The 18,772-nt window shown below is 37.7% G+C and overlaps 1 protein-coding gene across 13 annotated transcripts in view; it reads left to right on the top strand.

Annotated features, from left to right (window-relative positions):
• Pcmtd1 (protein-L-isoaspartate (D-aspartate) O-methyltransferase domain containing 1) overlaps positions 1-18,772 on the top strand; it is a 246,183-nt gene that overhangs the window by 72,659 nt on the left and 154,752 nt on the right. For 10 of the 13 annotated variants that reach the window (XM_020182621.2, XM_020182620.2, XM_020182616.2 and 7 more), the window contains one exon: positions 1,551-4,612. The exons of 2 other annotated variants lie outside the window; for them this stretch is intronic. In XM_020182621.2, the coding sequence (XP_020038210.1) occupies positions 1,551-1,918 (368 nt within the window). In that variant the 3' untranslated portion in view covers positions 1,919-4,612. Of the gene's footprint in view, positions 1-1,550; positions 17,933-18,772 lie in introns of those variants that run through there. One more of the 13 variants, XM_074068521.1, reaches the window with a different exon arrangement.

Raw genomic sequence — 18,772 nt, 5'->3', positions numbered from 1 at the left:
AACTCTTTCAGATATATTTGATGTAAGTAAACATAAGTAATTTTTTTAAAATCCCATGATAGCTGGGCACCAGTGGCCCACACCTGTAATCCTGCTTGGGAGACTGAGATTGGGAGCATCGTGGGTCAGGGCCAGCCTGGGCAAAATGTTCACGAGACCCCCATCTCAACCAAAAGCTGGATGTAGTGATCCCAGCTATGTGGGGAAGCACAAAAGAGGAATCATCATCCAGGCCTGCCCAGGCAAAAAAGCAAGATGCTGTCTCCAAAATAGCCAAAGCAAAAAAAGGGCTGGAGGTGGAGGTGTGGCACAAGCAGTGGAACTAGCAAGCACAAAGCCCTGAGTTCAAACCCCAGTACAGGAAAAAAAAAAAAAAAACAGAACCAGCCCTCTGGTGTGGCCCTTTGCCACGAATCAGTGCTACTTGTAGTTTTATGGCAAAAAAAGAAGGGGTGTGTGTATGTGTGTGTTGTAATAGCTTTAGAGTTCAGTCAGGTAGCTGTTCAAGGGCTGCTTTTTGAGTTTTTAAAAATAGTCCTTTTCAAATGAATTAAGCGTCAATCAGTATAAAAGGATGTGCAGGGTAAATTCATTCTCCTGTTTTTGTCTCTAATCATGTCATCCTTACTTACCCTAAATTCATTTTTTTTTGCTTGACTACAAGAGTAATTTATTATAAATTACAAATAAAACCTTAAAGTTATAATAGAGAAATCATTCTTAGTAAGAAATCAAGCCAAAATATCAGTATGTTCCAAGGAGTTTAAATCAATTCAGGCATGACAGATGCATAACAGATTAGAAATAATCCAATGGAATAATAAAAAGTGACAGCAAAGCAACGGAAGCCAGACCACCATCCTCTTTGACAATTCTCTTACATGGGAAGGGGATTGGCAACAAATTAATCCATCCCTCCACTGATCTGCCTATCACTTAATCAGTGGGTATTTGCGGCATATCAATTTTATGCCATTAAACACTGCTGGCCAACAGGTGGATTAAGGAAGTGGCCTCACAGAGTTTTTGTTCACAAGAAATACACCATTTCATTTTAAAGACGGAATTTACAACTGGGAAAATTTAGAGACCAATGTTGAAATTTTGTAGTAATCATGATGCTACATGAAGTCAAAATTGGGAAAATAAAGATCAGGGTGAGTTGAGGTAGGGAAAAAATATGTCTTCATGTCTATAACCCAGGGCTCAATACTTGCTAGAGGGTCAATTATTAATCATTGAATTAATTAATTAGTTAATAACCAAAATATCTCTAAGACATCTAACTTGAGCTAGATCTTTTTTTTTTTCACTTGTTCTTCTAGAAAATCTTTATGCAGATACCTAGCAACACAAACCTGTACCTTTTAACTTCTGTGCTGTCCGGTCTCCTCAGTACCTACAATGGTGCTTATCATGTAAAAAGTACCCCAAAAGTCAGTTTTTATAGTTTGTGTGTTTTCTAAAATTCACTGAGAAACATATTTGTAATGACATGAATGTTGTATAATATTTCCTTTTTGGTGTGTGTGTGTGTCTGTCTGTTTTAGCCCCGTGTGCTGTCAGGAATCTACAGGACTTGGCTCGAATCTACATTCGACGCACACTTAGAAATTTCATAAATGATGAGATGCAGGCCAAGGGGATTCCTCAACGGGCGCCACCCAAGAGAAGAAGAAAGAGAGTTAAACAGAGAATTAACACTTACGTATTTGTGGGTAACCAGCTTATTCCTCAGCCCCTAGACAGTGAGGAGGATGAAAAAATGGAAGAAGATAGCAAAGAAGAGGAAGAGAAAGATCACAGTGAAGCCTTGAAGTCAGACGAGCCTCCTCAAAACTTACTGAGGGAGAAAATCATGAAGCTGCCCCTCCCTGAATCTTTAAAAGCTTACTTGACGTATTTTAGAGACAAATAATTTAAATCAAGAAGAAAGGATGCCTACTGATAGTTCCTTTAGTCTTGAAAATGTAGCGTTTACTAGGAATTAAAAGAGAGAATTATTTCTTTCATCAGAGTGAATTATAGTAGAAAAAAGTATAACCTGTTTCCATTAGTAACAAAAATGATGTATTTAGTGATTAAAAAGAATCTCTTTTTTAAAATCTATTTTTCTTTAACTATTGGGAAAACACTGTTTTAACTCAGAGTGATTTCAAAGTGGAAAGCAGCAATAGTTAAGACTTTGTGTACAGTAAGTCCCTTTCTGGTTCCTTACAGATTTGTAGTGGTAAAGGTTAGATTTAATTTTGTATAAGGTTTAAAAAATTGTTAAGCAAATACAATCTGATTTGAACTGCAGTTCTTTGTATTTCCTTTATGAGAACTTTATTATCTAATAAGGAAATCAAATGCTTTGTAGGCTTATTTACCTTATTTTTTGTTGCCATCACTATTGCTGAGTTGCTGTAGATATATTCCGGGCAATATATGAGTGCAATAATAATACAAAAAATTGAATAATTTAGCTTTAAAACACAGATTTCATGAAATTTTACAACCCTGCAACTTTTGCTGTTGAATTTATTGCCAAAAGATATGGGGAAAATACCTGCTTCTCTCATAGAGATTTTAAGAGCACAGCAAGCAAATATTAAAGTAGAAAAGTATAATATACTTAATACAACTCCTAATTTGTATGGACCCTTTACATTTTCAGTATTTAAAAATCATGAGACTGTCTTAACTCTCTAGAACTCAAAAGTTAGTGTATTTAGGGCTGTTTTTTTTCTATAGTTCACTGTAGAAAGTATTTGATTTAAAAAGAAGTCCATTGTCCTTTCTGTCTCTGACCACAGACAGTGAGTGAATGGATAAGCGCAAATGACCACCACTTGCTTGGATAGCTCTAAGTAGCAGGGCCAAAGCGATATGATCAGCTGATGCACTTTAGCAAATGGGACTTCTGCTCTATCTGAATATTTATCTTTGACAAGGTAGGGCTGAGCTTGCCTACATTTGCTTTGGATCTTTCTAGATACATAGGTAATCACTGAAACTGTATGTAGATTCCTTTGTATTGAAATCTGGTTCAGAGTCATAGTGCAATCTTTGGGACCGACACCATGCTCATTTAACTTCTTCCTCTGTTTTTCTGTTTCTTTGGTAAAATTATGACGGTTTTCATTTTTTGCTTACTATTACATACTTACGCTATGTAGCTTCTCAGTAATAAAACAGGTAGTAAATGCCACTATTAGTTTTATCCTTCCTTAGTAAGGCCTGAAAACAGTCATTCCTTGTTAAGAAAGTGTACAATGTAACATACTTGCTGCTTAGTGTTAGATGGATTATATATTTTTAAAGTATCACTTATTCCCACCAGCATTACCATTACAGTAGTTGCTCAGGTTTGCTTAAGGAAACTCCTTTAATCATTGTATAGTGAGAGGGATTTTTGTCTCTTGAAGATTCAAATATTGTTTCAGATATCTCAGTTCTAATAATTTCACACATACAAAGCAATTGTTTGGAATAGTCTAAACATAAAAATTTCCCAAATAATTGAGGATATTTTAGTAATGTGAAAGATAATTTCATGGAAGGTGTTTGTTTTACACCTGTGGCCAGGGTGGGAGGCATAATGTGGATGTCTACAATTTTTCTATGCGACCATTAAACTATTATTAAGATATGACCATTTTGTTTCTAAGAAAATAGTTCCATACCTTTGTCATTTGTTATAAGTATTCATTTTGTTATGAATTAAGTTTAATCTTGAATTCCTGGCACCCACATATTTTCATGTTAAACCTAGGATCAGTTTTAATCTTATCTGCCTCCTCACCCCTAATTTTTTGACACTATATCCAGATTTGTAGAAATATATATTCTTCAGTGATGGCCTTACTATTTAGGAGCCTTTGTTAGGGATGCATTTGAAGATTGACATTTTCATATTGTCTTTCATTCTATTCACCTTGGCAAAGTGTACGGTAGATTTTATGATCATTGCATATTTTTTTTGTCATCAAAATGTATCTTTTGTGTTCTTAAATGCTTTTATTTTATAAGTGTGACTTTATCACTGATTTTAAATAAAGAGGTAGAATTAAATGGAAACTCAAGTGAAAGCCTTCTTATCTGTTAATGCAGATATATTGGAATAAGAATATTTTTGTTTGTGTCTATTTTTTAATGAATTTCCATTCTTGGATATGGAAAATTATGGTCTATAGGTAGAAAAGTAGCAAATGAATTAAAAGTAAATGAAAGTGATGAGGAGGAGTATCATCATGGAATTGTATAGACAGATAAAACATTAGTTATCATCTAATCTAGGTCTTTAATCTGTAGAGAAGAAAGCAGGTCTAGAGTGGTGTATTTTGCCTGTCATGCATATAGCTGGTAATAGGCCTGAAATATCATCTAACATCAGATAAATCCCAAGAATCTGTCATATGGCTACCAAGAAGCTAATTTAAATCTATACGTTTTGGTCAATATATTTGGTTCTGATATTAATAAAGAAAAATGTTATCAAAATAGCATACACAGTGGTTAAAATAAGATATGACAAGTGTGTTGATTTCTAGCTGTTTGAGATGAAAGTGAAGCAAAGCCTGTTAAATCATTGGTAAATCATTTAAAATAAACAGTCACATGTAATTGAGCATCATGTAGTGGCCTGCCTTTTCTTTCTCTCTTAGTTTTAAATGAACACAATCTCAGTACATATATGTGCTGAGACACAGTTGTTTGTGTTTGAACATCTCAGTTCCTTTTGACTCTTGTCATTTGTGAAGGATACAGAATTTTCTATGAAAATTATTTTGATATTCAGTTAATATGAACTGTATTTATAAAATTAAGTAAAATAGAAATATCACACATGTATGTACCTGTGTGCCCCTTCTCAATGTCATTTAGTCCCTCCTCTCTGTCACCTTTCTGTGTGTATTATGATCTTGCTTTTTTGCTGCTGTTTTACTACATGTTTCTGTTTATACAGCCACATACTATTTGACTTCATACTTGCTGAGATCAAGTGAGCTTCTGCAGCTCACTTGTTCATGTCTTCCCCAAATTGATCATATTGTACATAATGTTACAGTCACAGTTACAGTTTATTCTCTGATGGACATGTTTTTATTCCTTAAAGTACAGTACAGCCTTGATAACCATGGCTATCTGGGTCCAAGGAGCCCACTGTTGAGAAAAACCCAATCACATTCAGTTCTGTTCTGTGGGTGCCATTTCTGCTAAACACACTCCACCTTCCAACAAATCTAAAATGTTCACTTTATCACTCCAGTTAAGCACATTCATTTCTATCTGGATTTTGAGGGCACTATTTGGGTTTTGAGAGGCAGATTTACACAAAATTAAGGGCAGGGACACACTTAGTAGATACACACAATTTAAATACAACTGATGACAGATAATGTTATTATCTGTATGTTGGACTGACGGAGTTCATCCACTGAGCTGTGTAAGGTGTGTGCAGGAATTAAAACTTTTCCTTTTGATTTTTACTTCCCCTCCCTCCCTTCCTTTTTCCTTCTTTTTCTTAGTGCGCTTGACCAAAATCGCATGTAATAAATCCATGAATAAGGTGGACTTACTGTAGTCCTTTGTGAATACTCCATGTGTGAAAGTTTTTTTTTTAAGAGTGTACATCTGGGAGCAGAGTTATATTCACCTAGATGATGCAGATTTGTTTCATAAGATAGTGAACAGTGTGTTCCATTCAGCAATGCTGAAGATGCAGTGTTCCAGATGCCTCACTTTCTCACATGTATGCACTTGACAGTGATTTTTCCCTGTTTGGTAATGTAAGCTATCTGCTAGGGACTTTGTTACTTGTTTGAAGTTTTCTTTTTAATCTTTTCAAGTGTTACTTGGTTTTAGATTTTCTGTAAAAGAGGCTTATTTTAAGTATTTTGTAAATTTATTTTTTTTTTATGTTACTGAGGATCAAACCTAAGACTGTGCTCTACCACTGAGCCACATCCTCAGCCCTCGGTAGTTTCATTTTAAAGGTCAATTATAGGTGTTCCTATATATTAATACTGATCCATTGTCGATAATATGTGTTGCAAATATCTTCTCAGCTTGTGGCTTTTGTTGGTAGGATATCTTTTAACAAATTGCCATTTTTAATTTCAGTTTTCAAATTCATCTTACCTTCCTACATGAAAATAATGTTTTCTTACAGAATTTCCATGATTTTTGTCTTTCACATTTGAATCTGCAACATACGGGATTGGTCATTGTGAATGGTGAGAAATTGTGGTTGTGCTATATTTAAAAAACAAAATTTTTAAATTTTGTTACTTGTTTCGGAAGTTTTGAGCAGTCTTTTTTTCTTCTGTAATGTTTGTTGCTGTTGTCAAAAACCAAGCTTTTATATATTTGTGCTCTGATTCTAGATTCCTTTTCTATTTTATTAGTCAGTGTATACATCCCTGTGCTAAAACTAGTTTTATTTACTGTAGATTTACAGTAATTCTTGACCTACTAACATAAATGTGTTCAATTTACAGTCCAGGCATTTCTTTGCTCTTCTTGGGCCTGTAGACATTCATGTAAGTTTTATTATCAGTATTTTAGTATCAGGGTTGCACACACACAACCCTTTTGGTTTTTCCTCAGGCATCACATTAAATTTACAGGTTATTTTGTTCAGGAATTACCATGCTTATGGTATGAATCCATGAATACAGAACTTTTCTCCTTTTAAGTATTATTAAATGTACTAGTGGTTAATACAAAATGGCTCTGAGATGTAACATCTTTTGTTAGTTTAATGATAGTTATTTTCAGGTTTTCAATGCTGTTATATTCCATTTATTAAACTTATATTTTACTTTTTTGTTGCTTTTTGCATTACTTGTATCCAACACTGTCTCTTACAATTTGTCTAGGTTTTCTACATAGAGAATCACATCTTTAAATAAATTTTAGACAGTTTTACTTTTTTTCTTTTGGATTTAATCTTTTATTTTGCCAGATGAGGTTGGGACCTCCAGGATAATGCTGAATAGAAATGATGAGGAAAGAGCAGCATTTTTTATTTTATCAGCTCATATGGCCATTTTTCATAAATGGTTTAGTGTATCTTAAAAGATACATTAAGATCATATATGCTTAAAAGCAATTGATCTGCAATTATTCATTGTGATGTATTAATGTTTTTAAATTGTGTTGCTCAAATCTCTCATAGCTTAAGTAAACTTTTGTGTGTATGATCACGTACATGAGTTGCTGAAAGAGATTTGGCAAAATCAGTTTGATGAAGGAATGTCAACTCTTTCTTGTAGTTCTTCAAGTTTTTGCTCCGTATTTTGATGTGGTAGTCTTAGGATTGCTGTATCCATTAGGTGACTTGAACCTTCAACATTACGTAGGAGTCATCTTTATCCTCAGGTGAAGTTCTTTGCCTCAAGTCAACTTTGTCACATAGAAGTTTCTTTTTGGTTAATGTCACCTAATGTATGTTTGTATTTACAACCTTTCTTATATCCTTATGTTTTGGATATGTTTCATATAAACAGCACATAGCTGAGTTTCTTCAGAATTTAATCTCTCAATTTTACTTGATGCATTCCATTGATGTACATTGTTTTAAATATTACTATTAAGTGACATTTTGGGCTATAATATATTTTCCCTTTTTTGAATTGATTATTGTGTCCCTGGTTTCTTTCTACTGTTAGTTTAGAAGTTATACATATTTTTGCTACTCTCAGTGATTATTCTGGACATTTTTATGCATTCACCTAATTTATCAAAGTTTAAAGTTAGTTACTTTCTGTCCTCTTACATGAGATACAAAACACTTAAAAACCCTTCAGAAAAATGGCAGCTAAGGTAGGGAATCAGAACTTCTAAGCCCCATGACACCAGAAACCTCCTCCAGATATTGGAGCTACACTTGGGTCATTCTGATTGCTCCTAGCCAAAATAACCACCCCATGACACCAGAAACCTCCTTGAGATACTGGAGCTATACTTCAGTAATTGTGATTGCTCCTAGCCAAAATAATAACTGCCATCACATTAGGTGCAGATAAAATTCAGACTGACCCTTAAATCAGCCTTTTATTGCACCTAACAGCTGTGAAAATCCTGCCTAGCACAGCCATCAAAGTGTGTCTAGTCTCCAGCCCTGGGAAAAAAGTCCCCTGCTGCTTCTCTCTTTTTTTTCTTCTTTTCTTCTCCCAACAATCAGAAGACAGAGCATCAATCAGAATCAAACTCAGTGATATCCTGGACCCCTAGCTTGTGGAAAGCCTCCCTACCTACATTGTGCTGCACTGAGAAAGGCAGCACCATTTATTTCCACCAGCTGGCTCCAAAGATGCCTGTGTGAAACTGCAGAGGGAACAGGTGAGCATCATGCACCATGCATTACTCCCTCCCTAGAAAATAATCCAGTGCAGGCCCTGGGCAGACTGACACCTCCCCCCAAGAAAAACTGGAAAACATAAATAGCAAACTGTAACACTGACAGTGGAGGTAAGGGTGGAATGCTGAACCTTCCCTGGGGAACAGGGATGGGGCAAGGAGCTGAACTCTCAGTGTCAAACTCTCAGTTGCTCATGCACAAAGCAGCAAAGGCCGAGAGCAGGGCGGTGCAACAAGTTCCCAAAGGAGCCACCAGCTCCCAGCAGAGATCAGGAGAGGCATAAAGGCTGAGAGAGGGAGTGAGGTGACAAACCAACCTCTCAAAGGAGCCACCAGCACTCAGCAGACATCAGAAAAAGCACAAAAGCTGAGAGCAGGTGTGGGGCGACAGGCTAGCCTCCCAAAGTGGGGCAAGAGGTGGATCCTGGAGCTGTTCTCTGGGATAGAGGGCAGCATTCAAAACTGAATTGCCCCACCTTGCTGGGGGGAGGAGCTGACAAAACAGCTTCAGCTGAAGGGCAAGACAGCTGCAGCCTGGTGAAAACAACAGTTCTGACCACCCTGCACAAGCTGGCAGCCTTACCTCACCTCACAATTCCAACTAATCTTGTGGACAGAAGGACAAAATACCATTCACATGCCTGTAACCTGGTGGAACCACATCAGAGCTTCCGCTTGTATGTCAGTACCAGGATTGGACACCTAAGGAATAACTCCAGAACTTTTACCAATAGCCTGAAATTTTGTGGTTCCTGAACCTGTTTTTTTTTTCTTTTTTATTCCTGTATTATTAACTTCATCATCACTATTCTCTTATCCCTATTCTTATCCTCTTCACTTTCCCTCCTCCTGTACTAGAATCTCTTGTTCTCCCTCCCAACTACTCTTTCTGCCTCTTCTCATCCACTCTCTCCTCCTGTCCTCACCTCCCCTTTCCCCTCCTATCTTTCCCCAACCTGTCACTACACTACCCTTCCTTCCTACACACTCACCACCTTCTGAATAGCGTACTGTACAACTGTACACAATCCCAGCCCCCTACAATCCCTGACACAAACACCCTTCACTACAGCAACAGAAATACACCCAAACACACATAAGTGCCACAAAACCCAGCAGCCCCTATATCTCTTTCCTCCCCACCCCTTTTCCCATGCCCCTTTTTAGTGCCACCTTTATCAATTCCCCAAAATCTGTAACTAGCCTAATAACCATTACCCCCCCAACTCTTAACTGTTTATAAATATTATCATCAAGGTGTTTTCTCTACAATATGTAAACAACTGGTCTGGCATCAAACCTGTGACTGGAGGAAGCCTCCAGGACAACAAAGAGACCTTGACCAAAATAGAACCTCCCCATGGCATACTATCATTAAAACAAGTACAGAAAACAGAGAAAGTTTATTGAAGGATATAAGAGAGAAAAATAATATATAAAGGTAAACCCATCATAGTAACAGCAAATTTCTCAAGAAGGCATGGAGGGCATGGAGTGAGGTATTTTGGGCACTGAATGAAATAAATTCAGCCCTAGGAAACTGCTCAGCAAAACTATCATTCAAAATTGACAGAGCAATAAAAATCTTCCACGATAAACAGAAACTAAAACAGTGTATGACCACCAAGCCACCACTACAGAAGATTCTGCAAGGAATTTTGCACACAAGATAAAAGCAAACAAAACCATGGGAGGATAGGAAGCATCAAACCACAGGAGAAGAAAAGACAAGCAGTCAGAGTAGTCTTGATGTGACTGCACACAAATTCTTAAACAACTAAATGGCAGGAATCACCATATACCTATCAATATTAACACTTAACGTCAATGGGCTCAACTCCCCAATGAAAAGACATCGTTTGGCAAACTGGTTTAAAAAGGAAGATCTGACAATCTGTTGCTTACAAGGGACCTGTCTTATTGACAGAAATAAACACTGGCTCAGGGTAAAAGGCTGGAAGATTTACCAAGCCAATGACCCCCCAAAACAGGCAGGAATAGCAATACTTAAATCAGACAAAGTAGACTTCAAACTTCTATTAGTGAAACGAGATAAAGAAGGACACTTTATATTACTAAAAGGTGCAGTGCATCAAAAGGAAATAACAATTACCAACCTATATGTACCCAGTGTTAGTGCACTCAGTTTCATCAAACATACAGTAAAGGACTTAAAAACACATGTAGACTCCAATACAGTGGTGGTGGGAGACTTTAATATCCCTCTATCATTTAAAGATAGGTCATCCAAACAAAAAAATACAAATCCTAGAACTAAATGACACCATAAAGAAAATGGACCAAACTGATATCTAGAGAATAATTCATCTAACAACACCACAATATACATTCTTCTCAGCAGCCCATGGGACTTTCTCCAAAATAGATCATACCTTAGGGCACAAAGCAAGTCTCAGCAAATATAAGAAAATAGAAATAACCCCCTGCATTCTATTTGATCACTGCATTAAAACTAGAACTCAACAACAAAAAACAACAGCAGAAAACACAGATAATTGGAGGCTGAATAACACATTGCTCAAAGATCAGTGGGTCATACTAGAAATAAGAGAGGAAGCTAATGAAAATGAAAACACCACATACCAGAACCTATGGGACACAGCAAAGGCAGTCCTAAGAGGAAAGTTTATAGCAATGAGAGCATATATTAAAAGGACAGAAAGATCTCAAATAAACAACCTAATGCTACATCTCAAACTCCTAGAAAAACAAAAACAAGCAAAACTCAAAGCAATCAGAAGGAGAGAAGTAATAAAAATAAGGGCCAAAATTAATGAAATAGAGACCAAAAAAACCATGCAAAGAATCAATGAAACAAAAAGCTGGTTTTGAAAAAATAAACAAGATCGAAAACACCCTGGCAAATCTTGATTATAATAAGGAGAGAAAAGACCCAGATTAGTAAAATCAGAAACACAAAAGGGGAGATAATAACAAATGCCGAGGAAATGCAGGGAGTCATCAGAGACTACTTTGAGAGCCTATATTCCAATAAATTGGAAAATCTCGAAGAAATGGACAAATTTCTAGATAATTATGACCATCAAAAACTGAATCAACAGGATCTTAACCACCTAAACAAATCTATAACATGTAATGAAATTGAAGCAGCAATAAAGTCTCCCAAAAAAGAAAAGTCCAGGACCTGATGACTTCTCAGCCGAATTCTACAAGACCTTCAATGAAGAACTAATATCAACTCTCCTTATACTTTACCACAAAGTAGAAAGGGGAGGAGCACTGCCTAACTCATTTTATGAAACCAGCATTCCACTCATCCCAAAACCAGACAAAGACACATCCAAAAAGGAGAACTATAGGCCAATCTCCTTAATGAACATTGATGTAAAAATCCTCAATAAAATAATGGCAAGCCAAATCCAATAACATATCAGAATGATCACTCACCATGACCAAGTCAGCTTCATCCCAGGGATGCAGGATGGTTCAATATATGCAAATCAATAAATGTAATACAGCACATTAATAGAAGCAAAGACAAAAACCACATGACCATCTCAATAGATGCAGAAAAAGCCTTTGATAAGATTCAACACCACTTCATGATAAAAGCTGTAAGAAAACTAGGAATAAAAGGAATGTGCTTCAACATTGTAAAGGCAATATATGACAAACCTATAACCAACATCATACTGGGGAAAAACTGAAACCATTTCCCCTAAACTCAGGAGAGAGAAGGGTGCCCACTCTCCCCATTCCTGTTCAACATAGTCCTGGAAATCCTAGCCAAAGCAATAAGACAAGAAGAAGAAATAAAAGGAATATAAATAGGTAAAGAAATAGTCAACATATCCCTATTTGCAGACAACATCCTATACCTCAAAGACCCAAAAACCTCCACCCCAAGACTTCTAGACACCATAAACAGCTTCAGCAATATAGCATTACACAAAATTAACTTACAAAGATCAGTAGCCTTTCTATACCCTAGCAATGAACAAATTGAGAAAGAATATATGAAAACAATTCCACTTACAACAGCCTCAAAAAAAATCAAATACCTAGGAGTAAACTTAATGATAGATGTATATGACCTCTACAAGGAGAACTACAAACCACTGAAGAAAGAGATCGAAGAAGACTACAGAAGGTGAAAAGATCTCCCACGCTCATGGATTGGCAGAATCAACATAGTAAAAATGGCTATACTACCAAAAGCAATCTACATGTTCGACACAATGGCCATCAAAATCCCAATGACATTCATTACAGAGATTGAAAAATCTACACTAAAGGTCATTTGGAAACACAAAAGATTGCGAATAGCCAAGAAAATACTGAGCAAAAAGTGCAATGCTGAAGGTAGCACAATACCCAACTTCAAACTATATTACAGAGCCATAGTAATTAAAACAACGTGGTACTGGCCCAAAAACAGATATGAAGACCAGTAAAACAGATATGAAGACCAGTGAAACAGAATAGAGGACCCAGATATAAATCTACACAGCTATGCCCACCTTATTTTTGACAAAAGGCGCCAAAAACATATGATGGAGAAAAGACAGCCTCATTAACAAATGTTGCTGGGAAAAGTGGCTAACTGCTTGCAGAAAACTGAAACTAGGTCCATGCCTGTCACCTTGTACTAGTATAAACTCAAAGTGGATTAAGAACCTTAATATCAGACCCGAAACCTTGCAGTTAGTATAGAAAAGAGCAGGGAATACCTTGGAAGCAGTAGGTATAGGGAAGGACTTCCTCAGTAGTACTTTAGCAGCCCAGCAACTAAAAAAGGATGGACAAATGGACTACATGAAATTAAAAGCTTCTGCACAACAAAAGAAATGGTCTCTAAGTTGAAGAGACCACCCAGAGAATGGGAGAAAATATTTACTAGCTATACATCAAAGGACTGATAACCAGAATATACAGGGTGCTCAAAAAACTAAACACCCCCAAAGTCAATGAACCCATAAAGAAGTGGGCAACTGAATTAAACAACTTTTTCAAAGGAAGAAATCCAAATGGCCAAAAAAAAAAAAAAACCATATATATATATATATATATATATGAAAAAATGCTCACCATTCCTGGCCATAAAGGAAATGCAAATCAAAACCACATTAAGATTCTACCTCACCCCTGTTGGAGTGGCTATCATCAAAAACACCACCACCAACAAATGTTGGTGAGGATGCAGGGAAAAAGGAATCCTCATACACTGCTTGTGGGAATGTAAGTAAGCTAGTACAACCACTTTGGAAAACAATATGGAGGCTCCTTAAAAAACTAAACATAGATCTGCCATATGATCCAGCAATACCCCTCCTAGGGATATATCTAAGGAATGCGACTCAGGTTATTACAAAAGTACTTGTACACCCATGTTTATTGCAGCACTATTTATAATAGCCAAGCTATGGAAACAGCCAGGATGCCCCACTATTGACAAAATGTATTTATACACAATGGAATTTTGCCATTCACAAGTAAATGGATAGAACTAGAAAACATCATCTTAAGCGAAGTTAGCCAGACTCAGAAGGCCAAAAATTGCATGTTCTCCCTCATAATGTGGATTATAGACCCAAAACAAATGCAGTGATGTTATTGGACAATGGTCTCATACTAAGGGGAGAATGCACACAGGAGAAATAGGGAAAGGAAAGGAAATTTGAAATTTGAATGTGGTTGATGTGCTCACTGTAGAGGAGCAAATAAAATAATCTTAAACTGGTAGAGGTCACTGTGGGAAGGGGACCAGGAAGCAGAGAAGAGGTCTGGTAGAGATTAACCAATGTGGGTTGCAATACACATGTTCATAGAAGCAACACTAGGAATCTATGTAGCTATCTTTATCTCAAACTAGCAAAAACAATATGCCTTTCTTATTATCTCCTATGCTTTCTCTTCAACAAAATCAGAGAACAAGAGGGCAGAACAGGTTCTGCCTCTAAGTGGGGGCAGGGAGAGAGCACAATGTATAAACATGTAAGTAAATGTAAAAATGATAAAATAGAAAAAAAACTTTCAACTCTGAAGTTAACATGTTAAAATAATACGCTAGCATATTGTGTGTTCTCAATTCTAAAAATTTAAGCTCCTATGTACTGCACCATGGCCATTACTTGTCTGACCAATGCTAAATTAGATCTACTCTCAATTGTACTTGCTTTTGATCATTAGTCCTTCCTTCATCTTAGACCATCACAATATTCTTTTCCCTAAAGTGCATCAGTCTGAATTTCTTTTTGTGAAAGACTATATAGGTTGCTAACTCTTAGTTTTGTCTGACTGAAAATATTTTATTTTGTCTTTGTTCTTGAAAGATAGTTCATAGATTATATTAATTTTTGGTTGGCGATATTTTCTCTAAAGGGATTATGATTTCTCTAATTCTGGCTTTCATTGTAGCTACTACAGGAACTGGCAGCCATTCCTTTGAAGGTCAGCTGCCTTTTATCTCTGCTTTAAACTTTTGTCTTGGCATTGTTAATCCTTTTTAGTTTCATATAACATGCCTAGGAGTTGATTTCTTTTCATTTTTTCCTACCTGGCATTTATTGATCTTACAGCTGTGTGAGTTGATCTGCCAATTCTGGAAATTCTTGGCCACTTCTTTTTTCTTACAAATACTGTCTCAACTTTTATCTCAGCATTGAAGTTTAGATTAATTTCTTCAAATGTATCTTCTGATCACTCATTCTCTCTAAGTTTGCTTTAAATGTGTTAAACCCTTACGTTGAGTTTTACCATCTGTTCCATTTTCATCTCAAGTTCTGCCTTTTAAGACTGGCCTGGTTGTTTTTAAGTGTTTGCTTTTATTAAAAATGTTCAATTCTCTATGAAAAGTGAACCAAATTATTTTATTCTCGTGTCTGATTCCATTATCTGAACTCTAAGGAAGGCTTCTGCTCACGATGTTTCTGATGAGTGGCATTTTTAACTATTTCTTTTGTATTTTGTGAGTTTGGACTGAGCCTATATTGTAAAACTTGATCCATAAGGATTATCATTTGCCTGGGTTGTTCCCCATTGTGACTGCTTTTAAATCCTCTGCTTAAGGTTTTCAAGGCTGGGCACTGTGACTCAAGTCTCTAATACTAGCTAGTTGGGAGGCAAAGTTCAGGAGGATCACAGTTCAAGGTCAGCTCAGACAAAAAGTTTGGAAGACCCCCATCTCAACCAATGGCTGGATACAGTGGTGTGTTCCTGTCATCCCAGCTATATGGAGAAGCACAGATAGGAGGATCATGGTTCAAGCCAGTGGGGCATAAAGCAGACCCTATAAAAAATAACCAGTGCGTAAAAGGACTGGTAGAGTAGTTCAAGTGGTTCAGTGCCTTCCTAGCAAGTGTGAGGTCCTGAGTTCAACCTCCACTACCACAAAACCCAAAAAAGCCTCTAGGACCATCTAAGTGAAGTGGTCTGAAAATCCATGTGAAGGCCATTTTGAAAACATGTAGATGTCACACTTCCAGGGAAATTTTACTCTCTGCCTTCCCAGAGCAAATTTTGAAGGCAGTTTTCCTTGCATTTTCTAGGGTGAGTAGAGTGGGCATTGCTAGGAGTGGGGATTATTTCTTTCTCCTTAAGCTACAGCTCTGGGTTTATGCTGGAGATTTCCAGTGAAGATTCACCAGTTGGATTGGGAAAGGGCTGCTTCTCTTTCTGTACCTCTGTGACTCCAACCACTGAAGTTAATTTCTCTTCCTTACACAAGTCCTCTCCAGCTGACCAGCCTTCCCTATTTCCCCAGGCTGAGCCTGTGGCCTACTCTTTTCCCTTTGCTTTTCAGACCCTTGTACACTTCTTATTATTTCCTCAGTCAGAGCACATGCATGCATTTAAAAAATGTTTGGAATATCTTATCTAGAGCATGTAGTGCTTCTCAGCCAGAGTTGTCTAAGGCACTCTGAGAACACACAGGTCACAGCAGCCTTGCTGTGGGTGTATGCTGGCTTGGGCCCTGTGGCTCTTAGTCCTGTGCTCTCTGCCAGTAGTCAGCATGGTTTTTATTGAACATCCATTTAGGTTTCTAAAGTGGAAAGATTTTCATCTTTCCTTCTGGAAAGGGGCTTTGTGAATACAGATAATTTTTTTTTTTTGTACTTTGAACTGAAAACAAAAGGCTCAAACCTGCAGGTCTGCTCCAAGTTCTCCCAATCAGACACTGGCAAGAGTGCAGGAGTTGTGAGCATGGAACTGATAGGATGAAGTTTGTGGTTTGGGTTATTGGAATACTTAGGCAGCAAAAGATGTGAATTATGTTAAGCAAAGTTTATTTTAAAATCATTCTATTCACAAAGATTAATTTGTTTCTTCAAATTTTTCTTAATTTCCAAAAGTGAACATTTTGCCAAAAGAGGGCAGTATGCACCCACAGTAGAGTGTAAAGAGCCTGAAAAACCACTGCAGAAAGAAGGAGGAATTTATTTTTCCGCATAAAGTTGATAAAATTTGACAAAACCAGCCATCCATTCACTAGAAGCGTTTCTCAATCTGGTCATCTGGGATTGTCCACCCAAGTTTTAATTTGTTTTTGTAGTACTTTTATATTGTTTAAAAGAGAATTGTTTGAAAACAGTCTTTAAAGATTAAAAAAAAAAGAACAAAAAACAGTACCTGATTACAGAAAGATCAAAATGTAGGGGTGTAACTGCAAGGCATATTTGATCATGGTCTGCTGTTTTCACACACTTCCATACCTGGCCAGCGGAGACTGCATCTGTTCTCCTTCACATACTTGCACGGTGTGAGCCCATCAGTCGTCTCCTCCACAAGCAAGGACATGAGCTCATGGTTTTAAGCATCTGATTTTAAACCATAAGTAGTTAAAGAAGAAATGAGAAGTAACCGGTTTGAATCCAATGTGAGTGAAACGTGTTGGGGTTCAGTAGTAGCAGATAGAGAAAGAAACAAAACCATAGCATGGTTTAGGGTAAGGGAGAAATATGTACACTTAGATCAACTAATTATAACGGGCTGCCCTTTAGGCGTCCATAGTCTTACCAGATAAAAAGGAGAAAAGCTGTTCTGCATGGATTCAATAAATAATTAATCAACTTGAGCTTCAAAAGGACAGCTAGGGGCTAAGAGGCCGGGGCTTACATAAAAGTGCAGTGGAAGCAACTTTGGGAAAGTTTTTATTTGCCTTTTGCTGCCTACAGAAACTTTTGTAATCATAAGCTTGTCCTGTCACTGGGAGTCCAGGCCCTGCTAGAAGTGCCCTGCCCTCAACCCTGTAATGTGATCTCCCTCCTCCTGGATTGGCCCAGGGGTGCTGGCTCCCTGGGAGCCTCTTTCAACCAGGGTTCCCAAGCTCAGCTCAACCCAGCTTAGCCATTACAATCACCAACATCACCAGGCTGTATTGCTGCAGTTGCTGCGTGCTGCCTGTGGCTTTGCCTGTCCAGCAGTGGATGGAGCGATGGAACACAGCCTGCTTTGCTGGACCACTTGCTTTCTCCTGGCCAGCTGGTGCCTGCTGGTGCTGCCCTGCCCCAGCCGGTGTCTTTGCCCTAAGAGAACCACCCGCTGCATGCACTTGATGCTGGAGCACGTTCCTTCCTCAGGTACCACAGCAGACCACGGTCCTGTAAGTTCACAAGGCTCCCCCAAACCCTGTTCAGCTTTGTACTGTTGCTTCTTGGCTGGGCCCGAGCACTCTTCTTCTAACTTAGGAGTCTGGATGCTCTCTCTGCTTGTCTACTGGGAAGAGGTTTTTCACTTTGCAATCAACTTCATGCTTCTGCTCTGTTAGCTTTGAAAGTGTGAGCCATGATGAGCTGGCATCACTGTTTTTTCTGGTGTCCTTGAGAATCTGTATTTTCATTCTTCCTCACTAATTTTCCTGCAATAGGCTCTCAACTTACTCCTTTTTATCCTGTTCTCCCAAATTCTTGGGACTCTTAATTGGGTCAGTGTGTGTCCATATTTGGAATGAATGAATTTAAGTTGATTGGTTATGTACTGGCCTAGGAGTGAGATGTCCTCATCCTCAGCTCTTGAGGCATTGTCTGTCCCCAAAACAGACCAGCAAATGGCTCTTGGTGCTTAAAAGCCTTGTGGAGCAACTGCTTAAACTAATCAGCATCTAGGAGGTATTATGGAATATAGCATAAACCAGAATTTGGGAGTCAAACCAACCCGAGTTCACATTTGAGCTCCTTGTCTTTAATATGAGGAAAGTAACCCATATAATTTAATCTTTAAATTAAGTTATATATTAACTGTTAGATAACTAGAGACCTAGAAGAGCAAATCTTTTATTATAATTTGCAAGCTTTATTCCTCAAGAGGAATAAAAGGAAAGTGCTGAAAGGTGATGAAGATTTGAGGGATCCCCTGGTTGTGGGAGGCAGAATGGCCCTCCGAGCTTCCTAGTTATTCTTGGGTAAAGGGAAATAGTTCTCACCTCTTCTAGAGCTTGGTGATA

Source organism: Castor canadensis, chromosome 3 (genome assembly GCF_047511655.1).
Source record: "Castor canadensis chromosome 3, mCasCan1.hap1v2, whole genome shotgun sequence".
NCBI lineage: Eukaryota > Metazoa > Chordata > Mammalia > Rodentia > Castoridae > Castor > Castor canadensis.
Note: the sequence above shows the minus strand (reverse complement) of the source record. Positions and strands in the feature narration are given on the sequence as shown.